Raw genomic sequence first — 15,439 nt, 5'->3', positions numbered from 1 at the left:
ATATCAAATAGTCCTGCCAAAATGGTCTCAGTCCAGTTTGTTTGTTCATCATGGAGATGGTACAAATATTTGAATTTGCCCAAACTTTAAGATCAGCATCAGAGGCTAATTTGGTCCATCTTTAAGGTCAGTTAGATCAATGTTTCTCAACCTCAACAGCTTTAAGATATGTGGACTTTAACTTTCAGAATTCCCCAGCTAGTATTCTTTCATAATGTAGGGGCTACATTCAACTGTTTCAAAAGTCTTGTAATTTTTTTTTAAGTAGACTGTCTCAATACTTGATGTGTTAGTTGGAAGAGTTACATTTTAGAATCTGTGAATTGTCTTATTGTATCTCCTTTTGTGTGTGTGTAGTTTACCATTTTTAAGTGGAGCTGATGCAGCAAGTTAATTACAAGCAAAGTAATCATCCATGGTTTTTTTTAAAAAAAAAATCCTCCCAGAAGGGAACAAATAAAAGTGGCAGTTTTCATGAAACTTTCTACAATTCTCAAATGGATGGGCTTCCACTATGTGTTTTTGGGCACTAGGTACATGGTGAAGGTGGAGTCAGATTCCAGAACTGGGCTAGAACTTATGGTTCCTCTCCAGAAATGTATTTCCAGCCAACATCAGTTGATGAGATCAGAGAGGTAAGCAAGGAACATCCAGCCAGGTGTTCTATTGTTTTGATGTTCTCTATAACCTATTGTTCTCTACCTATTCTCTGTATTCTTTATTTGTCCTCTAATATTCTTTATATCCCATTGTTCTCTACATATAACAATATGACCTATTGTTCTCTATCTCTAATGTGCCAGCTGCACCTAATGGGAATCCTTATATGCCCTAGAAAAAGTATTGAATTGCTTATTGTATTGCTTAAGAGCCATGGTGGCCCAGTGGTTGGAATGCAGTACTGCAGGCTAACTCTGCATTCCACTGCCAGGAGTTCAATCCTGACCAGCTCAAGGTTGACTCAGCGTTCCATCCTTCCAAGGTCGGTAAAATGAAGACCCAGATTGTGGTGGGGGGGGGGAATATGCTGACTCTGTAACTGCTTAGAGAGAGCTGTAAAGCACTATGAAATTGTATATAAGTTTAAGCGCTAGTCCTATTGCTTACTCTAAATGTGCAAATGTGTGATTAACATTTTTGCAGATCTTGGCTCTGGCCAGGCAGAAAAGCAAGAAAGTGAAAATGGTTGGTGGTGGACACTCCCCATCAGACATCGCCTGCACAGAGGATTTCATGATCCAGATGGGAAGGATGAATAAGATCCTTGAGGTAAAAGGGCTGTGGCCACTGGGTCAGAGTGATGATTCTTTTTGCTTGGCTTCAGAATTCTAAAGGCTTCCTTCCTTTTATGAAAAAGGCAGCCAAACCAACAAGGCTAAAGAGTGCTAGGAATGTGTAAGTAGCTCCTAGATGTTGGTAAAGGAGTGGAGAGTAGTTCTGGCTAGGTTCACATATCATGCCAAACCATAGGTTGCTTTAATTACTGTAAGGCTGATCATCAAAAGATAAAGTAAGCTAAAATTCTAATTTCATGTTAATCTATAAATCATGTTTAAAGATTACAATGTTAATTCTCTCAATGAGGTTTTTTTTTGCTTCAACTTTTGACTCTATATTTAAAACTCCTTGTGCCCACTTTGAAAATAATTCCAAAGAAACAAGCACAGGACCCATTTACAACTTATTATAGCATGAATATTTTTAAAAATGTCTATGCAGGCTTGAAAAAGATGCTCCTGCTTTAGAATCAAATATTTAGTGCAATACTTGTGAGAAGTCTGATGCATTTCTTCCAAATTATGGTTGGCCCATGGACCGGCATAATAGGTCCTGAGTGAATATTTCCTGCAGGATTGCTTCTTTGATTAACACAACAATATATTGTCTCTTGCAGGTGGATAAAGAGAAGAAGCAAGTGACAGTAGAGGCAGGGATTTTACTCTCTCATCTGAATGTGGAGCTGAGCAAACATGGCTTAGCTTTACCTATGTAAGTAAACCTTCACTGAGATGGTAGGCATCTTGCTCAGATAATTGTGATGCATGTAAGACCAAACATTATCACTAGTCTATAAATGTGGCCAGATGTGTGGATCAAACCAACAGAAACTAAGACGATTAAAACAAAAACATATGAAGAACAGTTGCAGGATTTGGGTTTGGCTAGTTTAGAGAAAAGAAGGACTAGGGGGGACACGATAGCAGTATTCCAGTATCTGAGAGGTTGCCACAAAGAAGAGAGCTTCAATTTATTTTCCAAAACACCAGAGGGCAGGACAAGAAACAATGGATGGAAAGTAATCAAGGAGAGAAACAACCTGGAATTAAGGAGAAAGTTTCTAACAGTGAGGACAATTAACCTCTGAGCTTGCTGTCAGAAGTTGTGGGTGCTTCATCACTGGGGGTTTTTAAGAAGAGACTGAACAGTCACTTGTCTGAAATAGTACAGTCTCCTGCTTGAGCAGGGGTTTGAACTAGAAAACCTCAAAGGTCCCTTCCAGTCTATTCTGATTCTGAAATAGACATTGGAAGGGCGAAAGGATCTTTTTAGAATGCTCCATCTAGTAAAGGTCCCTAGGGCCAGATTTCAACTTATCTAAATTAGTCAAATACATTACAAACTTAAGATTCAAGGCACAAGTTTGCTTCTATGGCAGCATAGAATGATTTTAGCACAGGAGCTCAGGTATAGTTAACTCCAAAGACCTTATACCGTAATTACAATACAGAGGGAATCCTCCACCCCATTCCCCTTTTTCAGAGTGACAAATGAATTCTTTTAAAGCAAAGTGGAAAATGAAGTGGGCTTATGGGAACATATGCAGATGCACTCATGTGTGGTGACAACAAGAACTTTAATCACAGAAGGACTTAATAAGACTGGATTTTTTTTCACAGCCAAGGTTATCCAAGAGTAATTACCAATGCATGGGCATCCAGAACTATTTTGGTTTTTTCCCCTAAATGGGATGTGGACAAAAATGAGAGACGAATGTTCCTGGATTTTAGAGGAAACATGGAAGGATTCCTGGAGTGGAGGTGGTTCCCCTGCCAATTGAGCACACACAGGAACAAGATTTCAGATTCACAAGGGTCAGAAATCCATGCACCCCTGAGTATATCCTTGCCAGGATATAACGAATCCAAGGAATCACTCCAAGATCAGAAATACAAATCTGTATCCAACATCCCTTCATAGTCAGTATCCTATTTCTATGGCTTGATAGGCTGTGGCATATGTTCAACACTCACTGGGGCATGTTTTGAAGTCAGAGCAGATGAAGTTAATTAGCTCTTTTGTATGAATGTCACATTTGTTAATAGCATCTTCCAACAGTTATCTTTGGAATGGATCCCAGCTAAATCTCTCCCTTTTATGTGTTTTGGGGCCCAGTTTAGGAGCTGTGTCAGATGTGGCAGCTGGTGGAGTTATTGGAACTGGCACTCACAACACTGGCTTCAGTCATGGCATCTTGGCCACTCAGGTAAGACCCCCAGTGGTTGTAGCTAGAAGGGTGTAAAAATTTCCTAGTCATTATGTCATAGCAGCAAGTTATTAGAATGCTAATTATGGGGGAAAATAAATGAGAATAATGCAGAATTACATTGAAGTCCCTTCGTATGCGAGGCCCCACAGCAGAGTAGTTACTCAAAAGGCAATTCTTTCCTAGAGTTCAGTAGCCTAGTGGGTCCTTGGATGAGATATCCCAGAGCTATAGACTAAATTGGGAAGCAGAAAAACATCCTGGAGAAATATACTAGCAAACTACTTCTATATTATTGCCCCAAATGCTACAGTCATATGTCCATGAGGTCACTGATTTGAGTTAGAAGAGAATTTCCCTTAACCATTAGGAATCTGGCAAATAGTAATGTGGTGTTCACACAGTGTACTTGCTGCCCCTCCCACCTCACCTCTCACTCTAGATAACCTTGGAAGGAATTATTATGCCCAGAACTTTTCCTTCATGTTCCAAAGCTGTGATAGACTTTCCTAAGACTTTGCTAACATACTAGGTCTCTGATCTGGATCCAGACCATCTTTGACTTCCAGTTCAGAAGAAGTGCAAAAATCTTCCCAAGCTGGCAACTCATAAAGAGCAACTCACATGGACATCTGATTCAAAATTTGTGATGATAGGGTGTAAGCAATTAATTTATAGGAAAGTCCCTATAACGTCAGTAATGTGGCAAGAGGAAAGAAAATATACCAGATGGTAGTTTGACAGAAAGTAAGATCTTTGAAAGCTTTTCCTCGACTGAGATGACCAAAAAATGCATTAAAACAATAAGGCTTTTTAAAAGCCATTTATCTTGCTTCTGAATGCTTGCAGTGAATGTTTGCACATCTAAATAGGCACAGAACTGACATATTGTGTGGCACTTCACAGATCTGCCCTCAAATGAATCAAAATGAACCAATAACATACAGAAAAAGGCAGGCTCAGCCAGGGACATCTCAGCATTGTTTCTGTTGAAAAACAATAAAAATGAGTGTGGAGCAAAAGGGCTGCCTCCTGAACCCCAGCTGTCAATTGTCTGTGAGGTTTGAGAATTCAGTTTAGGAATTCAGTTTAGGAATTCAGTTTAGGAATTCTGGGAGTTGAAGTCCACAAGTCATAAAAGGGCCAAGTTTGAAGACCTCTGATTTAGATCTTTAAGTAGGATGTAGTAACAGAAACCTTAACAGCCTACTACTCCAGTTCAATTTATACCTAGCATAATTACAGCAGAGTTACTCTGAGTTTCTTTCTCAGATGCCCTCTCCTGGACTTGGGAGGCTTGTCAAGGGCCTGGATTCCTCCTGTAATTGATGCAGTCCCTTTACATTCCCAGGGTCTGTTAGCCATTTCATCATACCAAGGGATGTTTAAAAAATAAATAACCAGCCACAAAAGTACTGAGTACTGAGGCCATGTCAGCAACCCTTTTCTATTTCTTTCTCTCTGGGTCTTTCTTTCACACACATACCAAATTTGAAGGTAAAAATGCAAGGTTTGGGGCTAGGAAATCACATGTAGTTTATGGGCAGCAATCTGTCTATTCTTTGCAAGCATGTAAATAAAATGTTTTACTAAATCAGTGCAAATGTTTAATTACATCACTATTGCTGGCACTGATTGGCATCAATTTTCCAAAGTCTTCCAAATAAGTATCGTCTCCTACATGACCCTGTTTTAGCTTTAGGTAGCCTTACCCTGCAACAGGATAGTAGGAAAGAGAAAGGGAAAGTCTACTTTTTGGGATCCAGGTGGCATGGAGCAGATTAAATTCCACCATGAAGAAGCTAAGCTAAAGGTCCTGCTTGGGGATATTTAAGGAGATGCATTTCTCAGTCTCTCAGTATCTGTTGTCCAGATCTTATCCAAATTTGCTTAATGGCCATACAATTCATTAAATAACTGTAGGGATTTGCTTAACAACTTTTGCAAAGAAGGTCATAAAATCAGGGGTGACCCATCTTAACAACTGCCTTGCTTAGCAGCAGAAATTCTGATCCTAATTGTGGTCATAAGCCAAGGACTATCTGTACTTGCAAAAGTGCATACAAACAAAGAGCATCCATATAAAGGCTCATTTGCATTAATTCATGAATATTGTTATGACGTTGCTGAATAGGACCATCTTTGTTGCCAATCTTATATACGGTGTAAGTGTGGGGGTTTGTAGTGGTGAATTGGGGTGAGGGACGCTTACGTGGAAGCCAGAGCTTTTATATTCCTTTCTCCAATTATCCGTAGCCCATTAATAGCAATTTGTGGCTACTTGTAAAACAAATTGCTCTCCCTGGTATAGACATGGGAGCTACCTAGATTACCTGCCTTTCAATGTGGCTAATAATTTTTCTCCCCCAAAAATCTGTGAATTGTAAGACATGACAAGGGAAGGCTGTTAAAAAAAGAAAGAGAGGGAAGGCTAATATAGGGCAGGTAATCAATTGGGAGACGAAAGAGATGACAAGATGGTCTTTTGAGAACCAAAAAGACATAAAATGTACGAGCAGCTGACAGTAATGTTTCTGTCAGAAAAACAAAGGGGAAAATCTTAGGAAATGGGGAGAAAGTGGGACAAAGGTCAATAAATTATATGCCTAAAAGACAGTTTGTGCTATGAGGGGTTGAGGAAGGAAGACATATTTGAAAAATCTTGGTTCCATGTCTCTTTCTGCCTCTGAGATCATTTTCCTGCCTGAAAACTAGAGGAAAACTTCCTGAGGAAGTTTTACAATGGCAGGATTTTTCTTCCGATGCAAGTGCTTATAAATATGTCCATGTCGACATACAGAAGACCTCCCAGAACCAGCTAGGAGTGTGATATTCAAACATGTGAACAAAAGTAAATGTGCAGTGGGAATATTTAGGTGACCAGATGCAAAAGAGCATGGGGTTCCTATAACTTTAGCAGTGATCCAGGCTCAGAATCAGGAATTTTTGCAGCTGCAATGAAAAGGAACAAGGTAATTTCCCAAAGAGAATCTCAAAGTGCAGAGTGCAGAAGGCAGAATGCAAATTTCAGTTGGAAAATAGCAATATCAGCACAAGTAACACAATGCGTATCAAGTCAAAGTAACCTAACTTTCAAATATCCATGGATGCATCTTGAGATTAGGAAGCAGGGCATGATATAAGCATATAAGGCAGCGGTTCTCAACCTATGGGTCGCGACCCCATTTGGGGTCGAACAACCATTTCACAGGGGTCGCCAAGCAAGGCTGTCCGCCATTTTTTCCCCCTTTTCCGGCGGGTGCCTTACCTCCCTTGAGCTGGGCCAGCTGGTGGTCAGCCTGCTCTGTCTCTACCGCTTGCCAGCTACGCCTCGGCCGGCGCAGGGGGCGGAACCACGCATGTGCGGCGCTCCCGGGCAGGGAAAGTCCTCGACCTACGACCGGTTGGGTAGTCCTCGACTTACGACCGGTTTAGTCCTCGACTTACAACCGGTTTAGTCCTCGACTTACGACCGGTTGGGGGTCGCGGCATTAAAAAGGTTGAGAACCACTGATATAAGGCATGATTTGGAGAAAGTAGATGGCACTTAGCACTTAGGCTCATGTACTGCTCCATAATACTTTACAGCACTTTCTGATGGTTTACAAATGTCAACCTATTGCCCCCATCAATCTGATTCCTCATTTTACCCACCTAAGAAGGATGGAAGGCTGAGTAACCTTGATCTGGTCAGGATTGAACTCCAGACTGTGGGCAGAGTTAGCCTGCAATACTGTATGCTAACCCCTGCGCCACCTGGCTCAATATCATGACATGATGTTGGAAGATTAATGGTAGGAGATTCAGGACAAAAAACTGGAAATTCATCACATTATAAATTAGATTATGGCATCCACTGCCATTGGTCACAGTTTGTGCTCAATCATTGCTTGTTTAATCACAGTTATTTAAACTAGCTATATTTGCCTAGTTTACACAGCATACTAAGTTTAAATGTTAGCTTATAACATTTGTGGCAGAGTTCAAATGGCAAAACTAAGCAGTAGTTTAGCATTATGTTGACTCTGTTCTGCCTGTGTGTGCATATATACATGAGAGAAAGACAGGAGAGGTGAAGCAATCCTCAGGTTCACAGTAGTATGTAGCCCAAAGCCAGTAGACTGCTGACTGACGTAGAACTGTGCAGAGAGCAGACTTTTAAAGCAATAATATTGGCTCATATTGTGGCCTCTCTTGCTTCCTAGAATGGAAGTCCATCTTTGTTATTGTATATAACCAAAGCCGTAAATGGCTGCCTAGGATAGCAGCAAAGTCTCCGCTGCAAAGTTTTCAGAATGATAGGCAGGTTTGTTTCAAATGATTTCAGTGTGATTTCCCTAGAGGCTGTTTTCTCCTCTGAACCACTGTGACCTCAGAAGATTGCCTAGCCCTAGTGATTGAAAAAAAGACCTAGCACAGCAGCACCATGCAAAAGGCCTCAGACTCTTAATTTTGTCTATTTCCTGCCCCTTGTTTTTTCTTTCCCCTGGGAAGTTATTTTCAGCAAGTGAGATTGTAGGGAAGGCAAAACAGAGGATTGATGAAATTTACTTTGTAGAGCAGTGGTTCTCAACCTTTTTAATGCCGCGACCCCCAACCGGTCGTAAGTCGAGGACTAAACCGGTCATAAGTCGAGGACTAAACCGGTCGTAAGTCGAGGACTTAAACCGGTCGTAAGTCGAGGACTATCCAACCAGTCGTAAGTCGAGGACTTTCCCTGCCTGGGAGCGCCGCGCATGCGTGGTTCCGCCCCCTGCGCCGGCCGAGGCGTAGCTGGCAAGCGGCAGAGACGGAGCAGGCCAACCACCAGCTGGCCCAACCCAAGGGAGGTAAGGCACCCGCCGGAAAAGGGGGAAAAAATGGCGGACAGCCTTGCTTGGCGACCCCCGTGAAATGGTTGTTCGACCCCAAATGGGGTCGCGACCCATAGGTTGAGAACCGCTGCCTTATATGCTTATATCATGCCCAAATGGGGTCGCGACCCATAGGTTGAGAACCGCTGTTGTAGAGCCATTGCAGAGCCATTGGTGACACCAGCCTGAAATTCAGCCCACTGGTGCCCTCTGCTGGACAAAGTTTCCTGAGAGAAAAAACTGGGTTAGGTTGGGAAAATGGATGGCTGGGATCCTTTCATCATGCACTGTGAAGAATTGGGGTCTCAAAAGACATTGTCCATCAGTTACTTACATGTCTTCTAACATCATCCAGCTATGAGACTCATCCAGCTTTAGAAGATACTAGTTATAAATCATTTTAGGGATGGTACCTTAGGATCTTGTCTTTCTAGCAACTGTAAACTCAATGAAAGTATAAAGCCAATGATGGAACAGGGCAAAAGAATAATGACATTCCCCATATCCTTACAGAGGATCAAAGGTCATGTCTCAGATCTGCAGATGTTTATATTGATGAAGCAGATGTTCCTGAACCAGAACAAAACCTGAAACCAGGAGCATCTGTGGTGGGGCCAAAATAAGCCAAGCGGATGGCTATGACTGTGCAATTAAAGCTCTGGCTTCTTTTGCATATTTTGCACATACAATGTGTATAAAAATCGATAGGACTTGGAGTCCTGCAGCCAAGGCCACTACCTTGGCCTTTTTTACTGCGTCCTGAGGATGCCTCTGTTTGAATCAATACTTGAAAAATCTCATTGGAAACAAAACATCAAATGGATATTAAAACTGAATCATCAGTTCAAAGTAAATCTTCCTGGTGCTTGTTAGATACTTTTAATTTGGAGTTAAAATTAGCCAGATGAAATTTTCCTCTCTCTTTTCTCAAAGATATAACAATATGAGTCTTCAGCATTGTTTGTGTTTCAAATTCTGTTGAGCACCATTCATTTTTTTCTTTGCTTCTTATGGTAAATGAAACTGATAATATTTTTAATAGCCAATCAGATTTTGCTGAACTGAAGATAAGAAAGTAGACATTTTATAAACAGACATACAAAATAATTCTATTTTATAACACCATTTTATAAATAGACATACAAAATAATTCTGACACAAGAAGTCACAAAGTAGCTGACAACAATTTCGGCTAACTTTTGCCTACCTTCTTATGGGGTTAATTTATGGTTCAGTGTATCATGAGACTCCAGTAAATGGGTTTGTTCAATTAAAGTTGTTCAGATAACTGTGAGTATGCATGGCATGCAAGCACAACCATTGTTGAAAATATGAGCAGTTTGGACTTTGCTGTAATAATCAACTTAGCCTGAAGTTGAACTGTAATGACTGTAATGTGGCATCCTATTTACCATATCTCCAAAGTGCCCTCATGATAATCAGTATGGAGGCTGGTGACGTACAAATAAGCAAGATTTTTTTTAACTGAATCAAATAGCATCAAGCAATGATGCACATGAATTCCAGTAATTTAAAGTCTCCCTGATTTATCTGTGAGAAATAGTTACATCAAAAACTCACAGATGAATGCCTTTTCTGAAATCTGTGCACTGAATCAGGTCAGATATATGAATCCCAAGAACCTACAGTTTGCTTTCTCAATTCCTTTTATTGCTCCTGTATCCTAAATGCAGATTGCTCTTAAAAAATGGAATGGAATGGAATGGAATAGAATAGAATAGAATAGAATAGAATAGAATAGAATAGAATAGAATAGAATAGAATAGAATAATAACCACCGCCAAATACTTAAGAAAAATCCCCAGAATATTGTACTCTGATCTTGTCCTTCTGGTTGACATGGCCCTGTCCACTTTGCACCACTGTCTGCACATTATATCTTATAAAACATTACATTGTCTCAAACTCAACCCAAAATTTCCCTTCTTTGGTTTATACAATGACTATGTCCATACAGCACACTGGGCTAGACTAAAGTGTGATTGGAATGTTTGTAGTTCAACATTGTCTTAGCATGTTGTGTGAACCAAGCTACCCAGCATGACTTCTTCTGATAGTATAAAGGTTGGTTCTGAAACTGATAAAGATTCAGGAGTTAGTTGTGTGAACAGATAGTCTTCCTTGTTATAAGTAAAAGATCTGCCTCCTCCATGGATCATAGGAAGGCTGTTAAAAAAGAAATCAAAACACTTCCAGTATAGCAACGTAGAGATGGATTGATTCACAGAAAAAAGGCTTCCATTGCTGGAATTTATCTAACCTTATCCTGTCCATCTCAATGAATCTTGCTAAAATTACTTTTGTGAAACATAGGCTTCGGAAGAATCCCTGTTCGTTTGGGGAAGCAGCAAAGGGCCTGTTATCTAAGGGCTTGATTTACACGTGATTATTTAATTTTACTTTTTAATGTTTGAAGCTTTTTTTGTTGTGCTGTTTTGGGTGTTGATATTATTTATGGGTTTTATTTGTCATATTTTAAAAGAGTTATTTTATTCTGAGGTTATTGGATTTTATTGATAATATCATTGTTTTAAGTTCTTAACTGCCACAGGGTGGTTTGCTTGGAGTGTGCAATATCCACATGATAAATCATTCAATACGATAAATCAAGATGATAAATCATTCGATCAAGTGAAAGGATAATATGGTTGGTTTGGGTACAGCATGTAATGAAAGCAAAGATGCTTTGTTTTCTTAGCCTGATTTAGTAAACCATAACCCATATTACAGATAATCATCATTCAGTGACTGTCTCATTTAGCAACCATTGGCAGTTACAACAGTGATGAAAAAGTAATTCTGCGACCAATCATATTTTCAACCTTTGCGGGTCTGTAAAGCAAAGTAAAGGTAAAGTAAGATCATAAACACAGTGACAGTTTCACTTTATGATTGCTTCATTTAATGGCTGAGTTGCCAGTACCAACTGCGATCACCAAACGAGGACTACCTGAAATATGAGTTCCTGCAGCATATTAAGGAACAAAAATGTTGATCTTGGGTCTTTTAAAAAAGCTATCTCAGTATGTTGTATATATGTAATTATTAAATCTAGCCTGGTTAAATTTGATATGTGAATACAGACTATACATTACCATTGTAACTCATGGTCCTGGGTCTACCAGCTGGGCAGGTTGACAGATATTGTTTCTTTCATGATGGATGCATGCAAGCAAATTACAGTAAAGCAGAACTCTCTGTACTGTACTGTGGTGGGTGGGCTGATTACTAGATTCAACCAGATCCTTTGCTTTTCCCATGGCAGGTGGTGGCCATGACACTGTTGACAGCTTCAGGGGAAATCCTGGAGTGCTCTGAAACTGTGAATCCTGAACTTTTCCGAGCAGCATGTGTACATCTGGGTTGTTTGGGGATCATTCTCACAGTCACCTTCCAATGTGTAGCAGAATTCTACCTGCAAGAAACCACCTTCCCTTCTACACTCAAGGAGGTAAGCTCAGATGCTGCATTTGGGAAGGACAATTAAAGACCATTTTGAGAGGCACATGATGTGCCTGTGTGGCCAAAATGCCATTTGATATTTCAATGTCTCAGAAAAATCAAAGCTGCTAGAAAAATACTACCAGCATGCAGAGGTAATTAGTTGAGAAAGTATTCTTTATGCATGGCAGTCTCAATTGATCTAACTTGTTAGGAAATCTAAGCGGAGAATCCTAAGTAGGAAGATTAAGTTTCTTGTCAGGGAATTATCAGATCTTTGGAAATTATTTCATAGTTATCTAAAATGTGTGTGTGTGTGTGCATTCCCCATGTGTGCCAAAGATTTTTATCTCTTCTTTTTCCACTGATAGGAAAGAAAAATGTATATTCAACATATTTATATTCAGAAAATTCCACACTCCCATGTTATCTTCCATAAAACAAATTTCTGACAGACTTTGGTTACAGTACAAATGTACCCTTCTAAGAACGCTTTATTTTGTATCAAGAGTCTTGTCTTGTTTGCTTCTAAGATAAATGGGAGCTGTTCACTCTCCATTTATTTATTCAACCTATATGCTGAATATATATTAAGGGAAGACAGATTGGAAGAACATGAACATGGATTTAAAATTGGAGGAAGAAACATCAGTAACTTGCACTACGCTGATGACACTAAACATGAAGCCCAAAATGCAAGCTCTAGTAATAAAAGTTAAGGGGCACAGTGAAAAATGGGGCTAAAATTAAATATAAAGAAGACTAAACTAATGACAACAGGTAGAATATCTATCCTTATCAACAACACTTAGCACTTACATGCCACTTCATAGTGCTTTACAGCTCTCTCTAAGCAGTTTACAGTGTCAGTGTATTGCCCCCAACAATCTGAGTCCTCATTTTACCAACCTTGGAAGGATGGAAGGCTGAGTCAACTTTGAGCTGGTCAGGATCGAACTCCTGGCAGTGAGCAGAGTCAGCCTGCAGTTCAATACTTAGAATTGACAATGGAGATATCAGAGTATTGGATAGCTTCTGCCTTTCAGGATTAACCATCAACAGTAAAAGAAAAAATAGTCAAGAAATAAGCCATAGACTAGCACTTGGCAGAGCAGCAATGAAGATATTGTTTGATAAAGATATTTAAATGCTATGATGTATCTATAACTACAAAGGTCAGCATCATGTTAAGCATGGTATTCCTGTGACAATTTATGGAAGCAAACATTGGAATTTGAAGAAGAATTTGAATATTGATGCTTTTGAACTATGGTATTGGAGGGGACTCCTGAGAATATTGTGGACAGCCAAGAAAACCAACAAATGGGTCATTAAACAAATCGACCCAGAGTTCTCACTTGAGGTAGAAATGACCAGGCTCAAATTATCCTACTCTGGTCTCTCTGTCTCTGTGATCTACAAATAACTTACAGCAGCCTTTTGTAGGCAGATGGGCTGCTTTCCAAATTCCCAGCCCACATTGTCAAAAGGGACTCTGCTGTCCCAACCCATCTGGAGGGGGACAGCAGGGAAAGGTTCAGATGAGAACAATTTGCCTCATAACTTTGCTCAATTCGTGCCACAATTTTCCTCGGAGGAGAAATGACAACTTTTAAACATCTTTAGTTTAAAAGGTGAGGTGTGGTATGCAAAATTATTCGGGGAGTAGAGAAAATAAATAGATATTTTTCTCTTTTTAAAGTGAAATTGTCCAATTCATCTGACTAGTGGAAAGTTGTCTTAGATACAGCACACAGGAATTTCCTAAGCTGGCTTTCAAGGACACTTAGTCCAGTATAGGGAATAAGTTTATTCCAAGGATGATGCTGTTACTGTTGCAGACTGCCTAGTGTTCATGCAGTTTTCATTACTTAAATTTTATTGGCAGTGTGATTATCATGTTTTAATCCATATTTGACCCAGACAATTTGTGTTTGTGGACAATTGATAAATGATGGCAATAATGATAATGAAAATATGTAGAAATAGCTAGGAAGAGCAGGAAGATGGCTTAGAGGTGAAGACGCTCGCCTCCCACTTGGAAGGTTGAGAGTTCAATCCCAGATAGTGACAGATGTTTCTCTATTAGGGCGCATATCTGCTGTGAACTCCGCTTAGGCGTAAGGAAGAGCATCTGGCCAGAAAACGCTCAGCTCCATTCAGTCGCCCCACCTCCATCCCAATAAAAGGGATTACAGGGTCATAAAAAGGGAAAAAAAGTAGGACGAGCCCTCTGAATACCAAGCACAGATGACCAACTGCAAGAAAAGTCTACTACACTCATATCCACTGTTAAGGATGACTTAATAGGTCTTTGATGCAACCGTCAAGCATAGATTTTCTCATATACTTTTTTTCAGGAAATACAGAGACCATGAGTGGGCAGCAGTTACTGAAACTGGCAGCATATAAGAAATAGGGGTGAATGGGCCAATTTTTCAAACAAATGAATTTTCTCTCTTCTCATTGATTTTTTTATTGTTGTAGTAGCTTTGAAAGACTTAATGCCTTACAAACATTTACATCTCTCCATCTCTCTATCTCTATAACCATACCTACAGCTACAGTTACATCTATAGCTATCTATCTATCTATCTATCTATCTATCTATCTATCTATCTATCTATCTATCTATCTATCTATCTATCTATCTATCTATCCATCCATCCATCCATCCATCCATCCATCCATCCATCCATCTATCTATCTATCTATCTATCTATCTATTTATTTATCATCTATCTATCTAATTTAGATACTACCCATCTCACTCTTAGAAGAACTATAATTTCCATAACTCACAGCCATGTTAGATGTTTAGGAACCATAGTATTGTCTAATAAATCTGGCAAGCACAAAGCATTTGAAAGATGGTCCATGTTAGTGCTTAACTAAATGAATGTATAATGGATTAATCCAATTGCAATTAATTACAATAGTGGAATTAAACCTTCAGAACAACTGAATCTCTGAATACCTGATACTGGCAAAGGAAGGGCCATTAATAAGGGAGACTTGTCAGCTTCCTATTCTGATTATAGACTTCCAGAGGCACTAGGCTGGATACTGGAAACGGAATGCTAAGAAGACTTTCTAATTCATCAAGGCCAAGTTGGGTAAAAAGCAGCACTTCTTATTTTAAAAGAGGAAGGGCTGAATGCAGATGTCCAAAAGACAAATCTGAACCTATAATTTTATGAATGACCTGGATCAAGCATTATGTCACTGGGAAATACTGACCTTTGATGCAGAAGGTAGTGGTTTCACATCTACATGTAATACCTGAATCAGAGTGGTCTCTTTCTTTTCTCTTCTTTGACTGGTTTTCAGCAATTCCATAAATATGCTTGAATATTACATTGTTTATCCTCAAAGCTTTTCCTGTTCCCTGAAGCAGCTGGAGAGAGCAAAATTAAGAGAAATATTCCCCCTCCCCAACTTTTTTCCTTTTCTTTGTGCCATGATCTTCTTTGGCACACGTATATCTCATTTTTCTGATTTTGCACAGATTAGGTTGTACAAACAGATGCTATTTTTACATGAATTGTTGAGCTTCACAGGCTGTTCACCTTCTTTGTTTTGTCTCCATGGACCATTCTTGTCCAATATATTTTACTCCTCCTTCAGTTCCTGCATGTAA

General features: G+C 39.6%; 1 protein-coding gene across 1 annotated transcript in view; it reads left to right on the top strand.

Moving 5' to 3' along the window:
- Positions 1-533: 533 nt before the first annotated feature.
- LOC107295744 (L-gulonolactone oxidase-like) overlaps positions 534-15,439 on the top strand; it is a gene marked incomplete at its 5' end in the record, with an annotated part of 27,415 nt that continues 12,509 nt past the window's right edge. Inside the window, 5 exons of the mRNA XM_015825065.1 lie at positions 534-635; positions 1,144-1,269; positions 1,895-1,989; positions 3,394-3,484; positions 11,624-11,809. Coding sequence (XP_015680551.1) covers positions 534-635; positions 1,144-1,269; positions 1,895-1,989; positions 3,394-3,484; positions 11,624-11,809 — 600 coding nt within the window. The remainder of the gene's footprint in view (positions 636-1,143; positions 1,270-1,894; positions 1,990-3,393; positions 3,485-11,623; positions 11,810-15,439) is intronic.

Source organism: Protobothrops mucrosquamatus, unplaced genomic scaffold (assembly GCF_001527695.2).
Source record: "Protobothrops mucrosquamatus isolate PMUCROS unplaced genomic scaffold, P.Mucros_1.0 scaffold2473, whole genome shotgun sequence".
Lineage (NCBI taxonomy): Eukaryota > Metazoa > Chordata > Lepidosauria > Squamata > Viperidae > Protobothrops > Protobothrops mucrosquamatus.
Note: the sequence above shows the minus strand (reverse complement) of the source record. Positions and strands in the feature narration are given on the sequence as shown.